At 37.4% G+C, this 21,085-nt stretch overlaps 7 protein-coding genes across 7 annotated transcripts; 5 read left to right on the plus strand and 2 right to left on the minus strand.

Moving 5' to 3' along the window:
• The first annotated feature begins 24 nt into the window (after positions 1-24).
• On the plus strand, positions 25-2,650 carry EV154DRAFT_327955 (WD40-repeat-containing domain protein). The gene is made up of 6 exons (XM_051594984.1): positions 25-118; positions 192-369; positions 423-576; positions 646-749; positions 810-939; positions 997-2,650. The coding sequence occupies exons 1-6, from the start codon at positions 65-67 to the stop codon at positions 2,489-2,491; spliced, it is 2,115 nt and encodes a 704-aa protein (XP_051454256.1). The 5' UTR covers positions 25-64; the 3' UTR covers positions 2,492-2,650.
• Positions 2,651-5,929: 3,279 nt separating this feature from the next.
• EV154DRAFT_539576 (P-loop containing nucleoside triphosphate hydrolase protein) lies at positions 5,930-9,330 on the minus strand (the record flags this gene model as incomplete). Its single annotated transcript, XM_051604352.1, has 8 exons — positions 5,930-5,972; positions 6,037-7,850; positions 7,911-8,087; positions 8,160-8,567; positions 8,627-8,730; positions 8,787-8,946; positions 9,009-9,192; positions 9,248-9,330. 8 exons carry the CDS (start codon positions 9,328-9,330, stop codon positions 5,930-5,932), a joined length of 2,973 nt encoding a protein of 990 aa, XP_051454257.1.
• Positions 9,331-10,117: 787 nt separating this feature from the next.
• On the minus strand, positions 10,118-11,282 carry EV154DRAFT_484663 (deoxycytidylate deaminase; the record flags this gene model as incomplete). The annotated part of the gene is made up of 3 exons (XM_051598678.1): positions 10,118-10,853; positions 10,913-10,984; positions 11,038-11,282. 3 exons carry the CDS (start codon positions 11,280-11,282, stop codon positions 10,118-10,120), a joined length of 1,053 nt encoding a protein of 350 aa, XP_051454258.1.
• A 179-nt stretch (positions 11,283-11,461) lies between these two features.
• EV154DRAFT_519614 (uncharacterized protein) lies at positions 11,462-12,008 on the plus strand. The gene has a single exon (XM_051602746.1). It carries the CDS (start codon positions 11,474-11,476, stop codon positions 11,891-11,893), a length of 420 nt encoding a protein of 139 aa, XP_051454259.1. The 5' UTR covers positions 11,462-11,473; the 3' UTR covers positions 11,894-12,008.
• EV154DRAFT_519615 (transcription initiation factor TFIID subunit A-domain-containing protein) lies at positions 11,984-13,132 on the plus strand. Its single transcript, XM_051602747.1, has 4 exons — positions 11,984-12,438; positions 12,509-12,623; positions 12,677-12,898; positions 12,959-13,132. The coding sequence occupies exons 1-3, from the start codon at positions 12,097-12,099 to the stop codon at positions 12,814-12,816; spliced, it is 597 nt and encodes a 198-aa protein (XP_051454260.1). The 5' UTR covers positions 11,984-12,096; the 3' UTR covers positions 12,817-12,898; positions 12,959-13,132.
• Positions 13,133-13,193: 61 nt separating this feature from the next.
• Positions 13,194-15,784, plus strand: EV154DRAFT_567044 (60S ribosomal protein L18-A; the record flags this gene model as incomplete). The annotated part of the gene is made up of 3 exons (XM_051605991.1): positions 13,194-13,337; positions 15,181-15,267; positions 15,329-15,784. 3 exons carry the CDS (start codon positions 13,194-13,196, stop codon positions 15,782-15,784), a joined length of 687 nt encoding a protein of 228 aa, XP_051454261.1.
• A 1,470-nt stretch (positions 15,785-17,254) lies between these two features.
• EV154DRAFT_519620 (vacuolar protein 14 C-terminal Fig4p binding-domain-containing protein) lies at positions 17,255-20,807 on the plus strand. Its single transcript, XM_051602748.1, has 10 exons — positions 17,255-17,377; positions 17,429-17,573; positions 17,628-17,795; positions 17,855-19,027; positions 19,089-19,591; positions 19,653-19,732; positions 19,793-19,952; positions 20,007-20,182; positions 20,254-20,331; positions 20,391-20,807. Exons 1-10 carry the CDS (start codon positions 17,286-17,288, stop codon positions 20,690-20,692), a joined length of 2,877 nt encoding a protein of 958 aa, XP_051454262.1. The 5' UTR covers positions 17,255-17,285; the 3' UTR covers positions 20,693-20,807.
• Positions 20,808-21,085: the final 278 nt, after the last annotated feature.

The raw sequence follows: 21,085 nt of genomic DNA on the forward strand, positions 1-21,085 counted from the left end.
AAAATTTGGGTTGCGCGTCCCTCCCATTCTTTACTTTTCTTTTAAATAAATAAATAAAAAAAAAATGACATTTCCACCTTACAAGTTAGAATCGACTCTTACAGCTCATGAACAAGACGTAATAGATTGTGTTTACCATTAAGTTTAATAATTTTAACAAGACCCCGCCCCCTTTTTTTTGCTGCTTGTAGGTTAGAGCAGTAGCTGCCTTATCGAATGATGTCTTAATATCTGCTGCACGCGACAAGACCGTTCGTTCTTGGAATCGTACAAGCAGTAATACGTTTTCTCCTGATAAAGTTTATCTAGGCCATGGTCATTTTGTTAATGCTTTAACAACCATCAAACCCAACGAAACTTATCCCAATGGTAAATACGTCAACAATTAAGTGCTTCGTTCTTTGAATACTAAAAACATGCAGGTCTTATCATTTCTGGTGGTTCCGACAAGTTTATTAATGTATACGATCCCAATCATCCTGAAGAGCCTCGTTATACATTGATTGGTCACACTGAAAATGTATCTGCATTAGCAACTACTCCTTCAGGACACATTGTATCCGGCTCATGGGACAAGTAAGTAGAACTAGTTTTTACTTCGACTGCCTTGAGCTCCACTCATTCTTATATCGCTAAATTTTGTAGAAAAGTAATTGTATGGAAGGAATTTCAACAGGCTCAAGTTTTGGAAGGCCATACTGCTGCTGTATGGGCTGTTCTTGCTGTAGACGACGACCTGATTTTGACAGGTAAATTAAAAAAAAAAGTAAATTTTGCTATTATTGACTGATCCAAATTTCTTTCATTAGCATCTGCTGATAAAACAATCCGTCTATGGAAAAATGGTAAATTAACTCATGTTTATCAAGGCCATACAGAGGCGGTTAGAGGACTCGCTTTAGTTCCTGGTATCGGTTTTGTGTCCTGCTCTAATGACGGGTAAAACCTAAATTTATTTGTTTGACGTCTTGTTTTGTTTTAACAGCTCTTCTATAGTACACTCCGTGTATGGACTTTGGAGGGAGAATGCATCCAGCAATTAGATGGACATACATCATTTGTTTACTCAGTATCTGTTTTAAACTCTGGCGAATTCGTTTCTTCTGGTGAAGATCGTACAGTACGTATCTGGAAAGATGGTCAATGTATACAGACACTTCAGCAACCCTGTATTTCAGTATGGGCAGTGGCAGGATTACCAAACAACGATATCGTTGTTGGCGGAAGTGATGCGGCTGTTCGTGTATTTACGCGCGATGCTGAAAGAATGGCTGAACCCGAAGCCTTAAAACAATTTGATGATTTATTAGCCAGTCAAGCCATCCCTTCTAATCAATTGGGAGATATCAATAAGGAAAAATTAGCTGGACCAGAAGCTTTGCAGAAACCTGGTACAAAGGAAGGCCAGGTTATCATGATCAATATGGGAACAACAGTGGAAGCTCACCAATGGAGTGGGGATAATTGGCAAAAGATTGGCGAAGTAGTTGGCTCAAACAACACAAAAAAAACTTATGAAGGAAAGGAATATGACTATGTTTTTGATATCGATGTAGGAGGCGGCCCTGACGGAAACTTGAAGCTTCCTTATAACGTTACCCAAAATCCTTATGACGCTGCCCAAGCATTTTTGGTAAAAAATAATCTTCCTCAGTCTTATCAAGATCAGGTTTCTGAGTTTATCATCAAAAATGCTGAAGGTGTCAACTTGGGTGGTACTTATCAAGATCCATTTACCGGTGGCAACAGATATACTCCTGGTTCAAACGCTGGACCAACAATAGGCGCGACCCCTTACTCAGATCCTTTCACTGGTAGTGGCTCCTATAGACCTGGAAGTGCTCCATCAACTACCACTTCTACCTACTCAGATCCTTTTACTGGTGGTGGATCTTACAGACCTGGCAATTCTCCTGCTGCACCTGCATCACCTCAACAGCCCAAAGTGTTACCCATCCGTGGATACTTGACCTTAAAACAAGCTAACCCTGATGCCGTTTTAAACAAAATCCGATCACTTAATGAAGACATGACTGAATCTAAGCTTACGGGCGAAGAGCTTGAGTACCTATCCATGTCTATTGCATTTTTAAAAAATCCTACTAGTGGTACATCCTTGAACAACGATGCTGGCTTATTAGCAGTCATTAAGATGGTGACACAATGGCCCGTAGATAAACGATTCCCTGCTTTAGATTTGATACGTTTATTTGCACTTTATGCTCCAGAAGAGTTAGCCGGTGCTATTCCTCAAAGAGATGTTGCTAGTTTTTTGAAAGAGGCAGGTGGATTGACTCCTGAAGCACCCGTTAACGAAACGAATGCCATGTTGGCCTATCGTGGTTTAGCCAATCTTTTTAACCAAGAGTCCGGTCGTCAATTAATTTGGGATAGACGTAATGTTGTTTCTGATTTGTTACAAGTAGATGTGTCTGGAAAATTCAAAGGAAAGATGGCACGTTTGGCTCAAAGTACATTGGCAGTCAAGTAAGTAATTTGCGTAATCTTTTAAAGAAAGAAGCACCAAAAGCTTATTTTTTTTTTTTTTTTACTGTTTAGTTTTGCTATTTTACTCGCAAGTAAGCAGGAGGGAGAAGTAGAGCTTGGATTTACTGGTTCACTTGTAGAGCTGCTGAAGGACGAACAAGATGATGAGAATCTTTACAGATTTGTTATGGCATTTGGTACCTTGGTAAGTTGAATTTACCTCAGCTTTTTTAAAAAAAAGGTACTGATATAAAAATAAACAGATCTCACAATCAAGCTCGTGCCGTGAAGTTGGAAAAATCATGGATGCCAAGACAGAGATCAGACGTATACAATCCCAAAAGGCAGGGCAAGAACGTATGCAAAAAGCAACGTCTGAAATTCTCCAAATTTTAGCTTAAAAATGTTTATTGGATGACTTCCAAAATGCAAAATAGAATTAAATAGAATAGAATTAACTCCGGGAATTTGATTTTCCGAGTTAATTTTTTTTTGTTCCAAAACCATAAAATAGAATTAACTTTCAATAAATTTTATTAATTTTCATAATTCAAAATTTCTTGCTCTCTCGCCTTCCAATTAGCATAGTAAACAGTATTAATTTGGTTGACGCCAACCGTTCTTACACTGAAGTTGTGTAGTCTCCATACAAGGGTCAAGATTTCATAACGCTTAATTTTATCCGAAGGAAGCTTGGTATGAAGTCTTCCAAAAGACCCTTGTATGGCTCTCATACCCCATTCCACTGCCTGTCTATGCTTGGTAATGATAGCATGTTTCTTTTGTGTCTGCACGTTGGCTCTTTCAATGCCAATTGCGTTTTCTCTTGGTACACTTAGCACTTTGTTTTCAAACTCTCGCTTACAAGGGAAAGCAGAATCCGCAAGAAGCTTGAAAGGGCTTGGACATTTGTAAGCAAGAAACCTTTCGTAAAGTGGAATTGCTATTTCGGCATCATGCCAAGAACCAGGACAGTTATATCTATAAGAAAAAGAGTCAATTTAGTTTTGTTTGTTTAGAGAATCAAACAAGTATGTCAATCCTACCTCACATAGGCGATACAGCCATCCGGGGTATATACTAAAACTTGTGAGGCATAGCAATCACCTTTCCATCCGTTATAGTACGCATTTTGCTCGAATGGGTCTTCAGGATGTTGTATTCTAAGGTTAAGACCGTCAACAAAGCCAAACACTCCTTCTAACACCTGTTTCTCAAAGTCATTTGTGGTGTTCGTAAGCACCATATCGTTAAACGTTGTCATTTCATCTGTAGTGGGCCAACCAATTTTCCAACGAGGGTCTTTTTTGTTTTTTTCAAAAACGTTTAAGAGGGTTTGAATACCCATAGTTTTAAATCTACTGAGTGTTGCAGCAGGGACACCAAATATTATACAGAGTGTCTCCTGCTTCATGGTGTTATGCAACCACATCAGAACCAAAGCAAGTGTCATCACCGTGTCAAGTACTCTTTTACGTCCAGCCGTGCATTCGGTTGGATATTCTTTTTGGAATTCTTCGTGTAATTGATCGAATGCTCCAGTCGTCAAACCAAAATGACACATAAAGGCATCATCCTGACGACCATCAAGCAACCTTTTAGCAGCCGATTTAGTAGGTGAATGCAGACTTTTTGACGTTGTGTAGAATCGTTTAGAAATACGGCGTTGAGATTCAAGATAATTCATGTACTGATAGGCAGCAGCAGAAAGCAAAGTAATATGCGATAATAATGCTAATTTACGCTTTGTTATAGGGGGCATTTTGTATCAAAAATATAAAGGGGATAAAGAAAAAGGAAATGGATGATAAAAGAGAGATTAACTTGTATTTCGTTACCAATACAAAAGTGACAACAATTGGGTTCCACAACATCGAATCTCATAAGTCACGCCATATTATCCCAACAAGATGATTGATTCAAACAAGTCTGACATAATAGCGTGCTTTATTAAACAACGTGTTATAAAAACCATAATTTTCGCTTTTTAAAAAAGCCTTTTTTCTTTCTTTTCATATAACTTAATAAAAATAACAATGGGCAACGTAACAGGATCTGTCAGAATGACTAAAGATGAAAAAACCTATTTACTGAAAATAGTAAAGAAGGTTTTGCCAAGTGGAGCGGACGAATGGTCCCGTGTAAGCCAAATATATATGGCTGGACAAAAAAAAATTGTCGAACAAGAAAACGAGGCCATCAGGTTGGAAACAGGAACCAAGGGAACGAAGGTTGCCTATGAGCGTAGCGGCAACTCTTTGAAGGCGGCTTATCGTACATTGAGAACGGCAAAAGCACCAACAGGTAAATTATCATATAATTCGAGGTGTAATGAAAGAAATCTTGCTAACAATGATACAAACAAAAAAAATCTATTAGGCAACTCAACCCCAACTACTTTGATTACTGATGCAAAAACAATTGAGGACCAAATTGCAATCAAAGGCTGCTTATCACAGCTTCATGGTCACACGGATTCCGAGGATGAAGAGAAAGCAAGCCGCATGCATCATGGAGGTAGCGGCTTTCGCTCAATTGATGATCTGGTAGAGCAGAGTTTAACAGACAGTGACAAGAGTGAGGCATCTCCTCGTGCAGTTGGTAGAACGGTGCCAATGCCAAAGAAGTCCAAAAATACCCACCAGCATATGGAGGACTTCAACAACCATTTTGGTGTCCTGGCTGAGGCAATTGCGTTGTCTCTTCGGGGAGAAAATGAACCAAAACCATCGGTCCCAACCACACGTTCCGAAATGACCAACGTGACCGATGTCAATTTGGAAATGATTGAAAATCGTCTTGGAGCTGTTGACAATCAATTTGAGGAGGTCAACATTCGCCTGGATGGTGTGAAAAATGGCCTCAAAAGTGAACTCAATGATGTCAAAAAGGAGTTCAACGAGTTGAAGGAGACGGTAAATTTAATCAATATGTTGATTCGTATCATATATATAAACTCTATCTAACCGACTACATTATCAGATGTCAGCGATGTTTGAATATATCAAGACATCGGTAGCTAAGGTAGTTTAACTATTATAAATCATGTTTTTTTTATTCGTACTAAAAACCATAATCTTTATATGCACATTAGCAACCTATTCCTACTTCTGAAAAGGGCAAAGGCACCCGTTCCCAGAAGCGTAAAAGAGCCGAATAAATAAACGTTTTTGACAAATATTATCCATACATCTCATATCTATTATCTGCATATTATTAGCGTTTATCAGAAACAAAGTATTTAATAGAAATGTTTTTTTTTTTTTTTTTTGGAGTTAATTCTATTTTAATTCGGGGGGGTAGGGGGGTCGAATTAACTTCAAAAATTTAAGCAGTGAAATTTAAGGTTAATTCCACGTTACACAACCCAAAAAATTAAGTCTATTCTATTTAATTCTATTTTGCATTTTGGAAGTCATCCATTAATTAATTAAAAAAATAATTATGATTCAGTAAATTTTAAACCACCTAGAACTTCATCAAATCTACAAAGAAAAGAGAAAAATGTTATTACGGTTTAAGAGGTTATAATTGCCCTTTTTCTTTTACCTTGTAATCCTAGCTTTCGCTCGCTCGGATTCTTCCCGTAGAACGGCTGTCAGTTCATCCCAATCTATTTTAAGATGATTATATCTGGACTCCCAATCTTGCTTTAATGTTATTTCATTTTCCAAAGAGGAGCGGAGCTGACCCAAATTTTCTTCCAATGCCACACATTTGGAATGATTTTCCTCCTGCGACTTGGTTGAGTTTTCCTGGCTCTCCTGTAGCTGCTGCTTTAATTTTTCAATTTCAATTTGCTGATCCGATGCTTGCTGTTTAAGTCGCATGTTCTCGTTGTCTAATAAATCATTTTTCTCTTTTTCTACAGTGTATTGCTCTTCCTGTTGCTTATTTTTCTCTAGCACAGCCATGATCTCTTTTTGCAAACCAGCTAGCTGTGACTGTAGGTCGTTCTTATGTTCTGTCATCTGCTTCAACTGATCCAGAAGTTCATCGTTCCCTTCTTTGAAACGTTCCAATTCCCCAGAGATTCGATCATTTACTAATTTAGAAGTATCCACTTGTGTATGTAGTTCATCGATCTCTTGTGCCTGTAAACGTTTGCCTTGCTCATACTGCTCTGTTTTGTCTCTAAGCTCCAGCTCCAATTCTTCTACACGTTCTTCAGCCGTTGTGAACTTTGCCAGTAAATCTTCTTTACTTTCCTCTAATTCACGGATCATGGCTTGCTCTGTGATTATCAGGTTTTTGAAATCCAAGTGCTCGCCCTCTAACTCTTGGTTGCGCAACATCACATCGTTTAAAGCATCATGCTGGTCTTTCAACTGAGTTTCTAAAACCGTGATCTTTTGTTCTTTTTCTCTCATTTGGCTATCAACACGGTATGCAGCATTTAAAGGTTTTAATTTAGCGTAAATTTTCCACCAAGGCCATTCACGTAGCGACACATAGATGCGCGCATTCCGTTGCATCACACGAATAGCCTCTGTCTGTCTTGAAAATCTTGTTTGAAACTGACGCGCAATACCACCTCGACAATAAGCTTGAAATTTGGTGATACACACACTTAATTTGCTGTCACGTAACTCTTCCAGTTCAGCCAGCACAGTCGCTTTAAAGAATACTTTGGTAGTACCAATTTGATACTTATCACCATCCAGTTGCATCTGGGTGACCAACTTTTGACAGGCAGTACGCCCGTCAATAAAAGAATCTCGGTCTAACAAATAAGGACAGAGTACTTGATATCGTTTTCGGAATTCATCAAAAGATAAACGGTTGGGAAAGCCTTTGCGACAGATGCGGATACCTTCTAAAACACCATTACAACGCAATTGGTCAAGCACAAGTTTGGTTTGTATTTCTCCCGCATGTTTGCGATTATTAGGAAGAATACAACGGACAAAATGGGGATGTGTCATGTAAAGAGTATTCATTAAAGCCAGCAGCTGTTGTTTATGACGTTGTCCGACTGTTCGGAAAGAACCACTTCCCTTTCGTAGTTTCAGCATACTAGCAAAAGAAGAAGAGTATTCAGATTTCACCTGTGCCACAGAAGGTCCATCATCTGTAAGGTAATCCTCAAATAAGAGAGCGACATGTTTTTGACTAGATCGAGCAAGTAATCGAGTAATATCTTCGTTCAAAGGATCCTTATTTTTTTCAATCCAACCATCCACAGAATATTCAACATCACCAGCATAATGCTTCAAAACAAATCCGTCACCAAATCTGGTACTCTTATATTTTGCATCCGGGTTGTCCTTATCGCAGAATTTATTAAGCTTCTCCAAGAATCGTCCATCACTACCTTTGGGTGCAACGCATTCTTCTTCCAAACAGGAAAGAATACCAACCGGCTATACATATCGTTAAATGAATACAACAAATTAAAAGTTACTTGTTTGGAAAAAACTTACGTTCGTTTTTTCAATTAAATCAATGGTAGGTTGAAGATCTTTTCCAAAATCAATATAATTCCAATCAATCTTTTCTTTTTGATACTCTTCCTGTTCCAGTTCAAACATGTTTTGATTAAAAAATTGCTGAAGTTTTTCATTAGTGTAATTGATACACAATTGTTCAAAGCTATTTGCCTATATGTATATATATTTTTTACAAATAAGATAAATACAATGTCCTGGATATCTTTCCCTTTGATATTTTACCTCAAAAATTTCGAAGCCTGCGATATCTAAAACTCCAATGAACCCCAACTTGTCCTTATTCTTGTTTCCATCGATTGCCTTATTCACACGTTCTACTAAAAATGCAAAGTTTCGCTCATACAAGGTTTTTGCTAATGCATCCAGACTGGCCACAACCTGCGCAGGCGATTTCGCTTGTGTGACCCAGTCTCGGCCTGCCTTGATACGAGGAGCCAATAAACTCTTCTTAAAATCTTCTGCAGAGATACCTAATAAATGGCACACTCGCTCTACAGCAGAAAAGTCTCGAATATCAGCTCTGTCACGGTAATCTGTAACAGATATGTTACCCAAGTGAAGAATAGAAGCTACTATACGAAATAAGTCAATCTTTTCTTTTTCTGCGAGACCCATGATTTCCAAAGATTTCTATAATTGGCAGGATGTTAATTCTTTGCCATGTCTTTACAAAAAGATGAATCACTTACGCATAATTTCACATATTCCTCGGCGTCATCTACACCTTCAATGCGCTTATTTGATTGTTTAATAAAATTGTAATCTTGCGCTTGACCATCCAATAGTAGTAATTCTATCCAGGTTTTAAATGAGTCAAGGAGGAACCACTATACAGTTCGCATCACTTACTTTTAATATCTTCGTCAGCCTCCAAAAGCTGATAGAATATGTGATAGTTTCTCTCCTTTGAAGTTTGTTGATGAACTCGAGACTTTTCCAATAAATACCATTCAATGTTTGCACCACATATCTGTGCTCTATTATTGAATTCAATCCGGATAAATTTACCCTTTAAATAAAATAAAATAAATATTAAAATGAAAATTGAATATTACAATATTAAGCACTTACAAATCTAGAAGAGTTATTATTACGTATTGTCTGAGCATTACCAAAGGATTCAAGAATTGGATTGGCTTGCAAGATTTGAGTTTGTAAAATGTTGGTAGTTGGTTTATTTGTTGTGGTTGCAACTGCTGTCAGGTATTGAATGACAATTTTTGTATTTTCGGTCTTGCCAGCACCAGATTCACCGCTAAGTCATTTTTGTTAACAAACAATCATCGTCATTGTTTTTAATAAATACTTACGTAATTAAAATCGATTGGTTTTCTTTGTCTTGCACCATATCATGGTATGCTTGATCCGCTACAGCATAGATGTGAGGTGACATCTCGCCACGTCTTTTTCCTTTATATGATTGGATATACTCTTCAGAATATATAGGAAGCTTTCTATAGGGATTTACAGCCACCAAGAAAAGACCTGAATAAGTCTATATAGAAACAGGTTAGCACCATTACTGCTTGTTTTAACGTACACATACATAAACGTGATTGGATTTATATCGAACGGTCAAATTATGTATGACAGATGGTTCATTTAGGTGAGTCAATTCGGCCATATCGTCCACCATGTCAAACTTTGGCGGATTCATAGGTTGAATCATGGAAGCGCGTATCACGGCGGTCTAACGATAATACAATGAAAAACATTTGCATAATGAATATGTGTAAACTAATGATAGTGATAATAATAATAATAAACTTACACCTCCATGTTCATATTCTACTTCTACAGTGTCTTCATCCTCACGCAAAACATGTCCTCTTACATATCCTTCGTTTTCATCTTGAATCCAAACCCATTTCTTTTCATTAAATCTTGCTTGTGCTACCGCATCCAAGACATCGTCTGACTTGGGCCTTATAAATTTTTTTGAACCATAGCTATGTATAAATGAACCAACACCATTCGAAGGTGAAGGACAAGGTGATGATGTTGAAATCATGGGTATACGAAAATAAACAAAGTTTAAAAGAGAAAAAACAAAGAAAAAAAAATCCGAAATATTGCATTTATACCACTGTTTTGGCGAACGTCCCAAAAAAGGCAAATTCCAAATAAACGGAGAATGATCTGGTTAAACAAAATCCCCCTACTATTGAATCAACAATAATTTATTTCAGTTCTAAAAGTGCAATTTCTTCTTCAATGTCTGTTCTTAATTCAGTGATTGTAGATGGAGGACTATGCTGTCTTAGTTTGACACCCGCTTCTTTAAATACTTTGGCTGTCATCAAGTCCATACCATAAGATCGAGAATAGACAACTTCTTTGACGCCCTGTTGAATGATCTTTATAGCACAGCCTAAACAGGGGCATGTATTGCAGTAAAGGACAACTCCGTTGTCATAAACAACGCTTCCTCGGCCGGCCTCTAATAATGCATTTTCTTCAGCATGCATGCATAAGCATCTATCTAAGGCTGTACCACATGGGGCCCCTTCATTACAACGAGGACATCCTCCTTCGTTACAGTTACGTAAGCCTCTAGGCGTACCGTTATATCCTGTGGCAATTACACGGGAGTCCTTGGTCAAGATACAGCCAACTCGTCTCTTCATACAATTACTGCGTCTTGCAGCCAAATCTGATAATTGCATAAAATACGTGTCCCAGGTGGGACGAAGTCTCTCTTTGTTGGTTAAATCTCGACCATCTAATGCATTATATAAGCTACATTTGTCCTTGTAAATGTTTGTAATAACTAAATCTGATGATACCATAATGTTGTACAAAGGGGTAATCGTATGAATCTCTTCCGCATCCTCCGACGAGATATTATACACTGTTCGATCATCTTGTATCAAAAATTCTTCTAAGTCTAATGTTTGTGCGTTGACTGCTTTAAATCTAATTTAATCCCAAAATTGTTACATAAGTGTGTTACATAACCGTTTATATGCACTTACCTTGCTGCACAACGCTTATATCTAGTAGTAATGGGTGCCTCGACTGCCACAAGCAAAAAGAAGGGACGTTTTCTACGTAGAAACAGTAAATATACTTGTCATTTTTTCACTCAAATAAAATTTACTTTAAAATCCACAAATCTCGACAGTCGACATCACAAGTAACAAAATTGTCTTCCCATCTTTCAGTAACATATGTTTGCATGGCTTGAGGGTCTGTAAATCGCTTTGCATCATTGTATAAACCTTCACGTTCAAAAGTGTCCAAGCAGCTATCAAGTGTTAAGCATTGGAAGTTGTGCTTTTCAACAAGATACTGAGCAACCAGGTGTTTTCCACTACCGGAAGGTCCAGTAATGCCAATAAACATTAGGAAGTGAAAGAAAGGAACACAAAAAAAAAAAGGGGGCCATCATAGCGCCACCACCTCCAAAAAAAAAAAAAAAAAAAAAAAAAAAAAAAAAAAAAAAAAAAAAAAAGCACGTGACCAGCTTCAAAGATTATAAAAAGTCCACGCTTTACCCGTCCTACTTTTTTTTTCGTAAGTCAATTCGCCACCCAATGTCTAACAACAATCAACCGCCCACACACATGCAACAGTTACCCCAAATGATTGCTCAATACCAGCAAAATATTGAGTTTTTAAACAACAATATAGCTCAATTACGTCGAAATATTGAAAGAACAGATATTTCTCAAGAGGAAAGGGAAGTATTCAAAAAGCAAGAACAGGATCTCCAAGGAAAGTTGGCCTTGCATCAAACACTCGTCAATAATTTGACCCCTCAAATGGTCGCTCAAAACTTACAACAACGTGTTTTAAATCAGCAAATGTCACCTACTACTTCGGATAACATGAGCACACCCGGCTCTCCTGCTTTTAATCAGCAACAACAACAACAACAACAACTGGCTAATTTCTCTAACAATGCTGCGCAACAACAACAACTTCGTAAGAATAGAATAGTTTCATCTTTTTAATATATTGACTAAAGTTTATGGGAATAGGCTCTGCTCAACAGCAACAAGTCATGAATAAAATGGGTCAAGCAGTTGCAGCCGCACAGCAACAACAGCAACAACAACAACAACAACAACAACAACAACAACAACAACAACAGCAACAACAGCAGCAGCAGCAGCAGCAACAACAACAACAACAACAGCAACAACAGCAGCAGCAGATGCCTCAAGGATTTCCCTCACCCACACCTGTCAAACCCAATGCGGCCGCCCAGGCTGCTGTTGCAGCCGCTGCTCAGTCCGTAGTGAAAAATAATAACGGTATGTTTACATTTCCCACAAACACATCTTTGGCCGCTACACCTGCTACACCCACAACTTCTACACCAGCCACACCTACAGCAAACCCTCCTCTGATTTCAACTCCTGCACCCGCTCCCAAACCTTCATCAGCACCATCATTAGATAATGATGGTGTAAACCGTGTTTTAACAAAAAGAAAGATACAAGAATTGGTATCCCAGATCGATCCAACCGAAAGATTAGAGCCTGAAGTTGAGGAAGTAAAGTAGTTAATTGTATGACTGTATTAGAAATTTGTTTATTCATACAAAAAAAAAAAAAAAACACTAGATTCTTTTGGAGATAGCGGATGAATTTATAGAGTCAGTCACCACATTCGCGTGTCAGTTGGCCAAGCATAGAAAGTCGGACACACTTGAAGTCAAAGACGTACAACTACATCTGGGTAAGTTTAATGTAATGAAATATGAGACTAGCATAACCAACAAATGTTAATAGAACGTAACTGGAACATCCGCATTCCAGGTTTCGCCTCTGATGATATCAGGCCATTAAGAAAGCCCACTGTCCCTGCATCTCATCAATCAAAGTTACAGGCTGTAAATGCAGCAAAGAACCAAGGCCCAAGCAAGGATTAAAACATGAATAAAAAGTACATTTCATTTTTATTATTATTTATTGAAAAGATAATTAGTCTTTTTTCAGAGTAGGGGGATGTCTCTGAGAAGGAAGTTTGGGATTAGTTGATATACAATATTCTTATATCTTATAGACACTTACACTCCCATATTCATCAGAGCATTTACAATGCGCTGAACAGTGCTTACAGCAAGATTTGATCTTGCTTCTCTGACAGCCATCAACATTGCATCTTACTTTATCTTCAGTTAACATGACCGTGCTATTCTTTGTTTTGTTTTGTTGTTTTTAAAAAAATTATGTTTTGAAATGAGAAAAAGAGGAAGTCAGGAAGAAGAAGACTATGTAACATTTATAGTATGTGGCACTACTAATTATGGTAGGCAATAGTAACAATAACAATGGTTTTAATTGGAAATTTGTGTTGCTACTTCCTGGTAAGATCTCAGCATCTGCTTTGGAAGCCTATCTCGTGGTTGGTCATTCGAACAAGTTAGAGTACAAGAGCTTTGTACAGCCAGTAATTGACTAAAAATATCGAATGACTGTCATCGTTCACATGAATGCTATTTTGTACCGAAAGGACAAATACTATGAATATGAAAATTCCGTTTATACTTCGATCAAAATCCTCAAAGTGGAAATTTAAACCATCTATAATATTAGTGTCTTCGTAGATAAATCAGAAACACACTTAATTTTCGAACGAATCAACTTAAATAGAAGGCAGGCACAAGAAAACAAATCCAATCAACAAATTTATGTACAAATGTTGGGAGTATCGCAGAGGATGCTCTTTTAAACTTACTGACTATTACCATAGGTCTTGTGAGTCGTTGTAGTAGTTTATAAAAATGACTTTTATGGCCAGTACATAGAGTTTTACTCTATATTGAACAATCTTAAATATTTCGTTTACAGTATACACTTACATTTAACCTCATTCAAATGCATGAATAAAACACTAAGAAAAAAAAACAATAAAATATGTGCGCTTTGCAATAGCTATACCTGCCCTGGCACCTCCAAAATAAAATTCTGCATTTGTAAGTCTTAAGAAAAAGATATCCAGCTAGAGTCGCAATAATTTAACCGTTTATTTTGTACTGTAGATTAAACAGATGTGTCATATTTATCATACGATTCATACAAATATAAAATATATGGCTGACGATTTATGATTGACCATATAGGTATGTACAAAGGAGATGGGTTGGAAAGAAAATTTAAGGCCGAATCTAAACTATATTTTTTTTATTGATTAGTCTTCGTTTTCTTTGCTTAACAAACAAACAGTTGGTTTTAAAAACCTGGCGTAATTGCACAGTATTAAATCTTTAACTGTTCGACAGAGAGCAGCAAGACTTCCACCAGCTGGATAAAGGAATTTATCACTTCAACCGTATCTTAAACAAAATCACAGTCTCTGTTCTAACGTATAGTCTATGCATATTTATCTTAAATCAACTTTTGCTACAGCCATTATTTATTGTCAAATTATGAACAAACAGCTTATCGAAATGCAGGACAAAGACGAGCACCTATCCTGCAAATTTTGCTCAAATGACTTATTCTTAGATTGATGATCTATAGTAGAAAACTAAAATTTTACGAATATTAAAAAAGCCGTTTGGACGGTCTCGCCGTGAAGGCCTTAAGTGTTCAAAGTTTAACTTATCTGACAATCTCATACCTGATTTTCTCAATGTGACTTGTCAGACCCATATTTGTCACAAGAGCCAATAATTGAGTTTGAAATAATGCAAACAGTCTCACCGTCCGGACCGGAATAAATGGATGGTCAGGCTTTGATTATGTCATGTTTGTGAGAGGGGATCTATCGAGAGCTTATAATATGGAAGCAAAGGGCGGAAATCTTGAATCATTCTCTTCTCCTTGTAGTCTAAAATGGTAATAAACATGCACAAATTTTTTTCATGGATGATAGATTGTAAAAGTATGATGGAAGCAACGATGGATGGATTGAGTTAGATCATGATGAAAGAACCCGAATATCATCAAAACACCTCACGCCCTTTTTTTTTTTCTTCGGCCGTAAACTCAACACACAATTTATTAGCATTCGTTCACCAAAATAAAACAAAAAAAAAAATGAAACACTACACCAGGACACTACAACACCACAGGTTTATTTCTCGGCCCCAAACCATACGAAACGATGTAGACGAGATACATTTGTCACACATTTGTGAATTTCAACTTGCACTAAAGGGATCGATCTGTCTAGACGCTTTACATCACATTTTACAATCTATCATTATCAGAGGGCCCTTTTTTGGAAAGAAAAGGCCAAAGGAGTGTTTTTTTTTCAAGTATTAACATTTCAATTCGTGTTTTTTTAGGGTATCGACCTCAAGAACCATCACGTTAAGAACACTAACCGTACTTCTCCCAAGTCCGAGAACGTCTACTTGGCCTTGCTTGTCAAGGTAATTTAAGGAAATGCTGATAACGTAAGAAGAAAGGAGTTAACAGTTTTAATTTTCGTAGTTGTACCGTTTCCTTGCTCGTCGTACTGATGCCAACTTCAACAAGGTTGTCTTGAAGCGTCTCTTTATGTCTCGTGTCAACCGTCCCCCTGTCACTGTTTCTCGCATTGTCAAGAACGCCAAGGGTAACAACACTGTTGTTGTTGTCGGTACCGTCACTGACGATTCTCGTCTTTTGGACCTCCCCAAGCTTTCCGTTGCTGCCCTTCACTTCACCAAGACTGCCAGAGCTCGTATCTTGAAGGCTGGTGGTGAAGTTTTGACTTTGGATCAATTGGCTCTCCGTGCTCCCACTGGTGCCAACACCGTCCTCGTCCGTGGTGCCAAGAACTCTCGTGAGTCCGTTAAGCATTTCGGTATGGGTCCCCATAAGAACAAGAAGCCTTTCGTTCGTTCCAAGGGTAGAAAGTTCGAAAAGGCTCGTGGTAAGCGTGCTTCTCGTGGTTTCAAGGTCTAAATTTCTTTCTCATTTTTATTGCCGAGAAAAATTTATTCCTGTCGTTTTCGATTTATTTTTTATTTTATTAAATACGTGGAAAATGACAACAAGATCATTTATCAAATCCCAATTTACAAAAAAAAAAAAGAAAAGAAAAAAACTTGGTTTTGTTTATTTATGTGTGTGTGTTTGCTTTGATTTGACGTTTAGTGGCATATAATACCTGATTGATGGCTTTGTGTCTGCCTACTATTTATGGACAGTCTGGTTGTGTTGATCTATTTACTGTAGTTCACCTTAATATTGACTTTAATTGCTCTTTTAATTTATTGGATGACTGTAACCTCCCTTTTAAGCTTATGTCGAATCGATGGCACTAAGAGGTCCACTTATTGACATGACATGTCCCTGTCACTAAACTCTTTTTCATAATGGAAATCGATTTATCGATATTTAGTCTTTTCAAATACTTTAAAACTGCGTTACCTTTGGCAAAGTCATGTCGGACACGCCCTATTAATATATTTCAAGGTTTTATCTCCAACCAAGGATATTGGTGTTGTTACCGCTATCGTACCGGATGGAGATATATCAAAGCACAATGCTGCTGTCTACTGTCTAACGGCTGACGCCTAATAGCCTTAACGTGCCCAAATTGTATCTGATATTATTGCCTGTCCAATGGATTATCAAAAAGCGACAGTTCCCGCAACACTACCCTCTTACCTTTAATAGAGGTTCTACTCTGCTTTTAACAGCTATCCAGATGACGGGGTTATAGCGAAAACTTCCACTCTCCTCGTTGTTGGCCTGATTCTGTAAGAGATTTACTTATATTGCTAGCATGAAAGTAATTCGTGCTTAATTTAAATTTGTTGCAACGTACAGTAAAACATATAAATATCTAAATGCTGGCAGGAACATTTGTAAATGATAGGTTTTTAAAAGCTACAATCCGATGGTGACTTTCAATAATAAGCGTTAGTGCTCTATCTTCCTTTGCTATCGATTATTACTAATTCTAAAGCTCTAAAATACGACAGGCGTAAAGTTTAAAGAACTACTAGTTAAATTTAATGAAAATATTTAAAAGTTCGAGCCAAATAGATAAACCCTTCACTACTAGGCACCATTGTTATGATAGAGAAATTTCGCGTCGGTTTTGTTTTTTTCAAAAGGGTTGTAATATACAATGATGACAAAATATGGGATATGGTTAGATTGCTGTCTAATACTCTACGACAGTCCGCTAAGATGTTTGAAGAGACTTGGGTAAACTTGGCAGTGGATTAAAAAAGATGTGACGAGAACAGTTTCTCCTCGACTAATTCAGATTCTGCAGCAAGATCGATATGCCACCTGCAGGTAACCCCATTGTGTTTCAAATATTGAACAGGTTTTTTGTCTTGTATCACAAAAAAAAAACCATCGTTACGTCATTTGTTTATGAAAAGGGGGGAGAAAAGAAAAAATTAAAAAAGGACTTCCGTTATTCTCATTTGCCGATCAAATTGCAAAGATGGAAGCTAGTATATTTTCACCAAGTTTAATAAAAGGGTTGACCGACAAGATATACGATCGCAGAAAAGCAGCAGCCTTGGAAATAGAAAAGTAAACAACACTTTATTTCCTTATGAAAAACTTACTTACAACGTGTATTAGGCTTGTTCGTGACAATGAAAAATCAAAAGAACGAATCACACAGATTGTGGACGCTCTTGTTCAAGAGTTTGTTTATTCTAACAATCCTTACGCTCGGTACGGTGGACTTATAGGTTTAGCAGCAACCTCTATAGCCTTAGGACCTGTAAGTAGTTTATCGGGTCTCGCTAAATACAACTGACATCCGATTGTGGCATAGGGTGTTTCAAGATATCTAGATATTATTGTTCCACCTATTTTGTCGTGTTTTAATAATCAAGATCAGAAAGTAAGATACTATGCTTGTGAGAGCATGTACAATATTGCCAAGGTAGCAAAAGGAGAAGTGTTGAGATACTTTAATAGTATATTCGACGCTTTATGCAAAGTAAGTCATTACTTTTTGTTGTCATATAGGATTATTTTATTAAATCAAGTTCCTCTCAGTTGTCGGCTGATTCTGAAATCAGCGTGAAAAATGGAGCTGAATTGTTAGATCGTTTGATTAAGGACATTGTATCTGAACTTTCAACAACCTACGTATCTCGCTATGTAGAACCTTTCAATACAATTGAAGCCGGAGGAGCTGAATTGAAAACACCATCCTCTTTACCTAGAAATACTGCTTTTTCTTTACCGAGATTTATACCCTTATTGAGTCAACGTATATACGTGCGTAATTCGGCCGCAAGGCAATTTTTAGTTTCTTGGATGTGCGTTTTGGATTCGATCCCAGATCTGGAATTGATCTCGTTTTTACCCGAATTTTTGGATGGCTTGATCCGCTGCTTAAACGATGTTAGTAAAGATGTACGTGTAGCTACAAGCGGACTTTTGCAAGATTTCTTGGACGAAATTAAAGAAGCTGCCGCTGTTCAATTAATGCAGTCAGATGTAAAAAATGAAATAAACGTGGAGGAGCAAAAGGAACCAAACCAAGATGATAATACGCAGGATACCACTGAAGAAATTGTAGCAGATACTGAAGAGAAAGAAAAAGCAGAAGAAAAGAAGGAAGAAAAAGAGATTAAGGAAGTAAAGGACGTAAAGGAAGAAAATGAAGTTGAAAGAACCGATATCGAGGAAGAAGAGAAACTTGGAGCGGAAAATGATGGTCACGGTAAAGGAACCTATGTACCTGGTCAAGGTGTGATTGTGCAGTATGGTAAAATTGTGCAGATTTTAGTACCTCATCTGTCCTCTTCTGAACAAGAAATCCAAAAAACTGCCTTGTTGTGGATCAACGCATTCATTGAAATTGCAAAGGATGTCATCATCTCTTTTACGCCCGAAATTATCAAGGCTGTATTGCCTTCTTTGGCGCATCCTGTTTCTGATATTAGCATTATCGCACATGAAACAAATAGAAATCTTCAGAAATTAGTTTTGGAAACGCCTATTCATGTGCCTGAACCCACAGCAAGTAAAAGTGATCCTTCTGGTGGTGTTCAAAAGCCTTTACTACAATCAAAGCACGCCCATATTACGAATGGCCGAGATCCGTTTGACTACTTGACTACCGTAGCCAATTTAAGATTACAATTTTTAAATCAACATGAAGAAACTCGCGTAGCGAGCTTAGATTGGCTTTTAATGCTTCACAAAAAAGCACCCAATAAGGTGAATATTAATAGCCGACGAAGGAATACATATAGCAGGTACCAATATATTTTATACGTAGATTTTAGCGTCTGACGACGGCACATTCCCAGCACTTTTGAAAACTCTTTCTGATTCATCAGAAGAAGTTGTTCGTCGAGATTTACAACTTTTGGCACAGATATCATCTTACTCTGATCAGGATTACTTCCGTAGTTTTATCATGTCCTTGTTATCTTTATTCAGCACAGATAGGCGTCTATTAGAAACAAGAGGAAGTTTGATTATTCGCCAATTATGTATGAGCTTGGATCCAGAACGCATCTATTGTGCTATTGCTGACATATTAGAGCAGGACGAAGATTTGGAGTTCGCCAGTATCATGATCCAAAACCTTAATATTATCTTAATCACGTCTTCTGAATTAGCCAATTTACGTAAGCGACTTCGTAATTTAGACCATAAAGAAAACCAAAGACTCTTTAATACCTTGTACCGATCGTGGTGTCACAACGCCGTGTCTGCTTTTTCACTTTGTTTGCTGTCTCAGGTCTATGAGCATGCTGCAAACATGCTTCAAATATTGTAAGTACGAGTAAAAAAATATAAAAAAATAAGCATCCAATTTAATTTTTTTTTACCATAGTGCTGAACTAGAAATAACCGTCAACATGTTAATTCAAGTAGATAAGCTTGTCCAATTATTAGAATCGCCCGTATTTACATGTAGGACTATTTCCATTATATGCCTTATTTAAGCTGTCTTTTTAATTTCTATTGTTATAGACCTTCGTCTTCAGCTCCTTGAACCCGAAAAGTATCCCTATTTATTTAAATGTCTTTACGGCATTCTGATGCTACTGCCTCAATCATCGGCCTTTTCTACCCTCCGTAACAGATTAAACAGTGTATCTTCACTTGGTTTTCTACATGTCTTGCCAAAGAGGTAACATACTTTATTTATAAAACAAAACTTAGCTAACCTATTTATTCACTTAAGCTCTTCTAGTGCCTCTGGCGGGACCGTGAGTACAACCTCAACTGACAATAAAAAATCTAACATAACCTCTGCCTCAAAGAGTACGAAAGTTGAAGAAACCAATACCATTAAATACCAGGAACTTTTGCAACAATTTAAGTCAGTTCAATCGAGACATGAAAAACAAAGAAGGCAATGTAAGCAAAAGTTCCCTCTCCTCCCCATTATGAAAGTGGGGTTTCTAATTGATAATTTTTAACTCTTGTAGCAATGCAAAATGTTTCACGCTTTACTTTACCAAATACCGCACTCGCTAACAGAACAAGAAGGCCACGACTAGGTTATGGTAAAAATACTGTACTCATCTATACAAGCAGGCATCAATTAATTTATTTATTTATTTAGGTGAGGGCAGCTTATCGCCGAATCAAAGTCAACAGCAACTCTTCTCTTCAGGTCATGAAAATAACAAAGGGCTAGGCATTAGTAATAACGGTAATAGCAATCTCCCTTCTGCAACAGGTGGGATTCGTAGCGGCATGGCAAGTTTAGGATTGACTCCCTCAGGTGGGTCTTCCTCAAACAATGAAAATACTTCGTCATCCACCGATCGCTCTAATGGAGGGGCAAGCAACACTGCAAACAATAGCAGCGGAACGAATAACAGTACTTCACGCATGGTTGGCCGAAGAACTCGAAGAGTTTAATTCTCGAATATGTATTTATCCATTTATTATTAATTAATAAACGGCTAGAAAAATTGTATTAAGACAAGTCTTTATGCCAGATAACTTGTTTATACTATGTATTACATGTTAGAACTCCAAACAGGAATATTTTATTGGGTCATGCATGTTGTACTTACAGATTGATCTATATATCAATTATCTTGGAATCTAATCTTCAGCCTTCACAAGAGTAAGCGTCAAGGACACCAGATTTTACAGTCTTTTTTTTTTTTTTTTTTTTTTTTTTTTTTTTTTTTTTTTTTTGAATATTTTGCTGCGCCATACACATACACGAGAGTTTTATAACACCGAGGGCTTCAACAATTCTACCACCACAGACAGGTATACCAACACCGAGAGCTTCATCTCGGC

The sequence above is a fragment of the Mucor mucedo genome (genome assembly GCF_025094135.1).
Source record: "Mucor mucedo strain NRRL 3635 chromosome Unknown EV154scaffold_97, whole genome shotgun sequence".
Taxonomy (NCBI): domain Eukaryota; kingdom Fungi; phylum Mucoromycota; class Mucoromycetes; order Mucorales; family Mucoraceae; genus Mucor; species Mucor mucedo.

What these genes read in the sequence shown, in the direction of transcription:
- EV154DRAFT_519620 (XM_051602748.1), top strand. Translation starts at nt 17,286, where the DNA reads ATGGAAGCTAGTATATTTTCACCAAGTTTAATAAAAGGGTTGACCGAC. An exon ending in GCAAACATGCTTCAAATATT is followed by an intron (nt 19,592 to 19,652) that starts GTAAGTACGAGT and finishes TTTTTACCATAG; the next exon opens with TGCTGAACTAGAAATAACCG. An exon ending in CTACATGTCTTGCCAAAGAG is followed by an intron (nt 19,953 to 20,006) that starts GTAACATACTTT and finishes TATTCACTTAAG; the next exon opens with CTCTTCTAGTGCCTCTGGCG.
- EV154DRAFT_327955 (XM_051594984.1), top strand. Translation starts at nt 65, where the DNA reads ATGACATTTCCACCTTACAAGTTAGAATCGACTCTTACAGCTCATGAA. An exon ending in CAACGAAACTTATCCCAATG is followed by an intron (nt 370 to 422) that starts GTAAATACGTCA and finishes AAAAACATGCAG; the next exon opens with GTCTTATCATTTCTGGTGGT. An exon ending in CGACGACCTGATTTTGACAG is followed by an intron (nt 750 to 809) that starts GTAAATTAAAAA and finishes TTCTTTCATTAG; the next exon opens with CATCTGCTGATAAAACAATC.
- EV154DRAFT_519614 (XM_051602746.1), top strand. Translation starts at nt 11,474, where the DNA reads ATGTCTAACAACAATCAACCGCCCACACACATGCAACAGTTACCCCAA.
- EV154DRAFT_519615 (XM_051602747.1), top strand. Translation starts at nt 12,097, where the DNA reads ATGCCTCAAGGATTTCCCTCACCCACACCTGTCAAACCCAATGCGGCC. An exon ending in TAGAGCCTGAAGTTGAGGAA is followed by an intron (nt 12,439 to 12,508) that starts GTAAAGTAGTTA and finishes AAAAAACACTAG; the next exon opens with ATTCTTTTGGAGATAGCGGA. An exon ending in AGACGTACAACTACATCTGG is followed by an intron (nt 12,624 to 12,676) that starts GTAAGTTTAATG and finishes AAATGTTAATAG; the next exon opens with AACGTAACTGGAACATCCGC.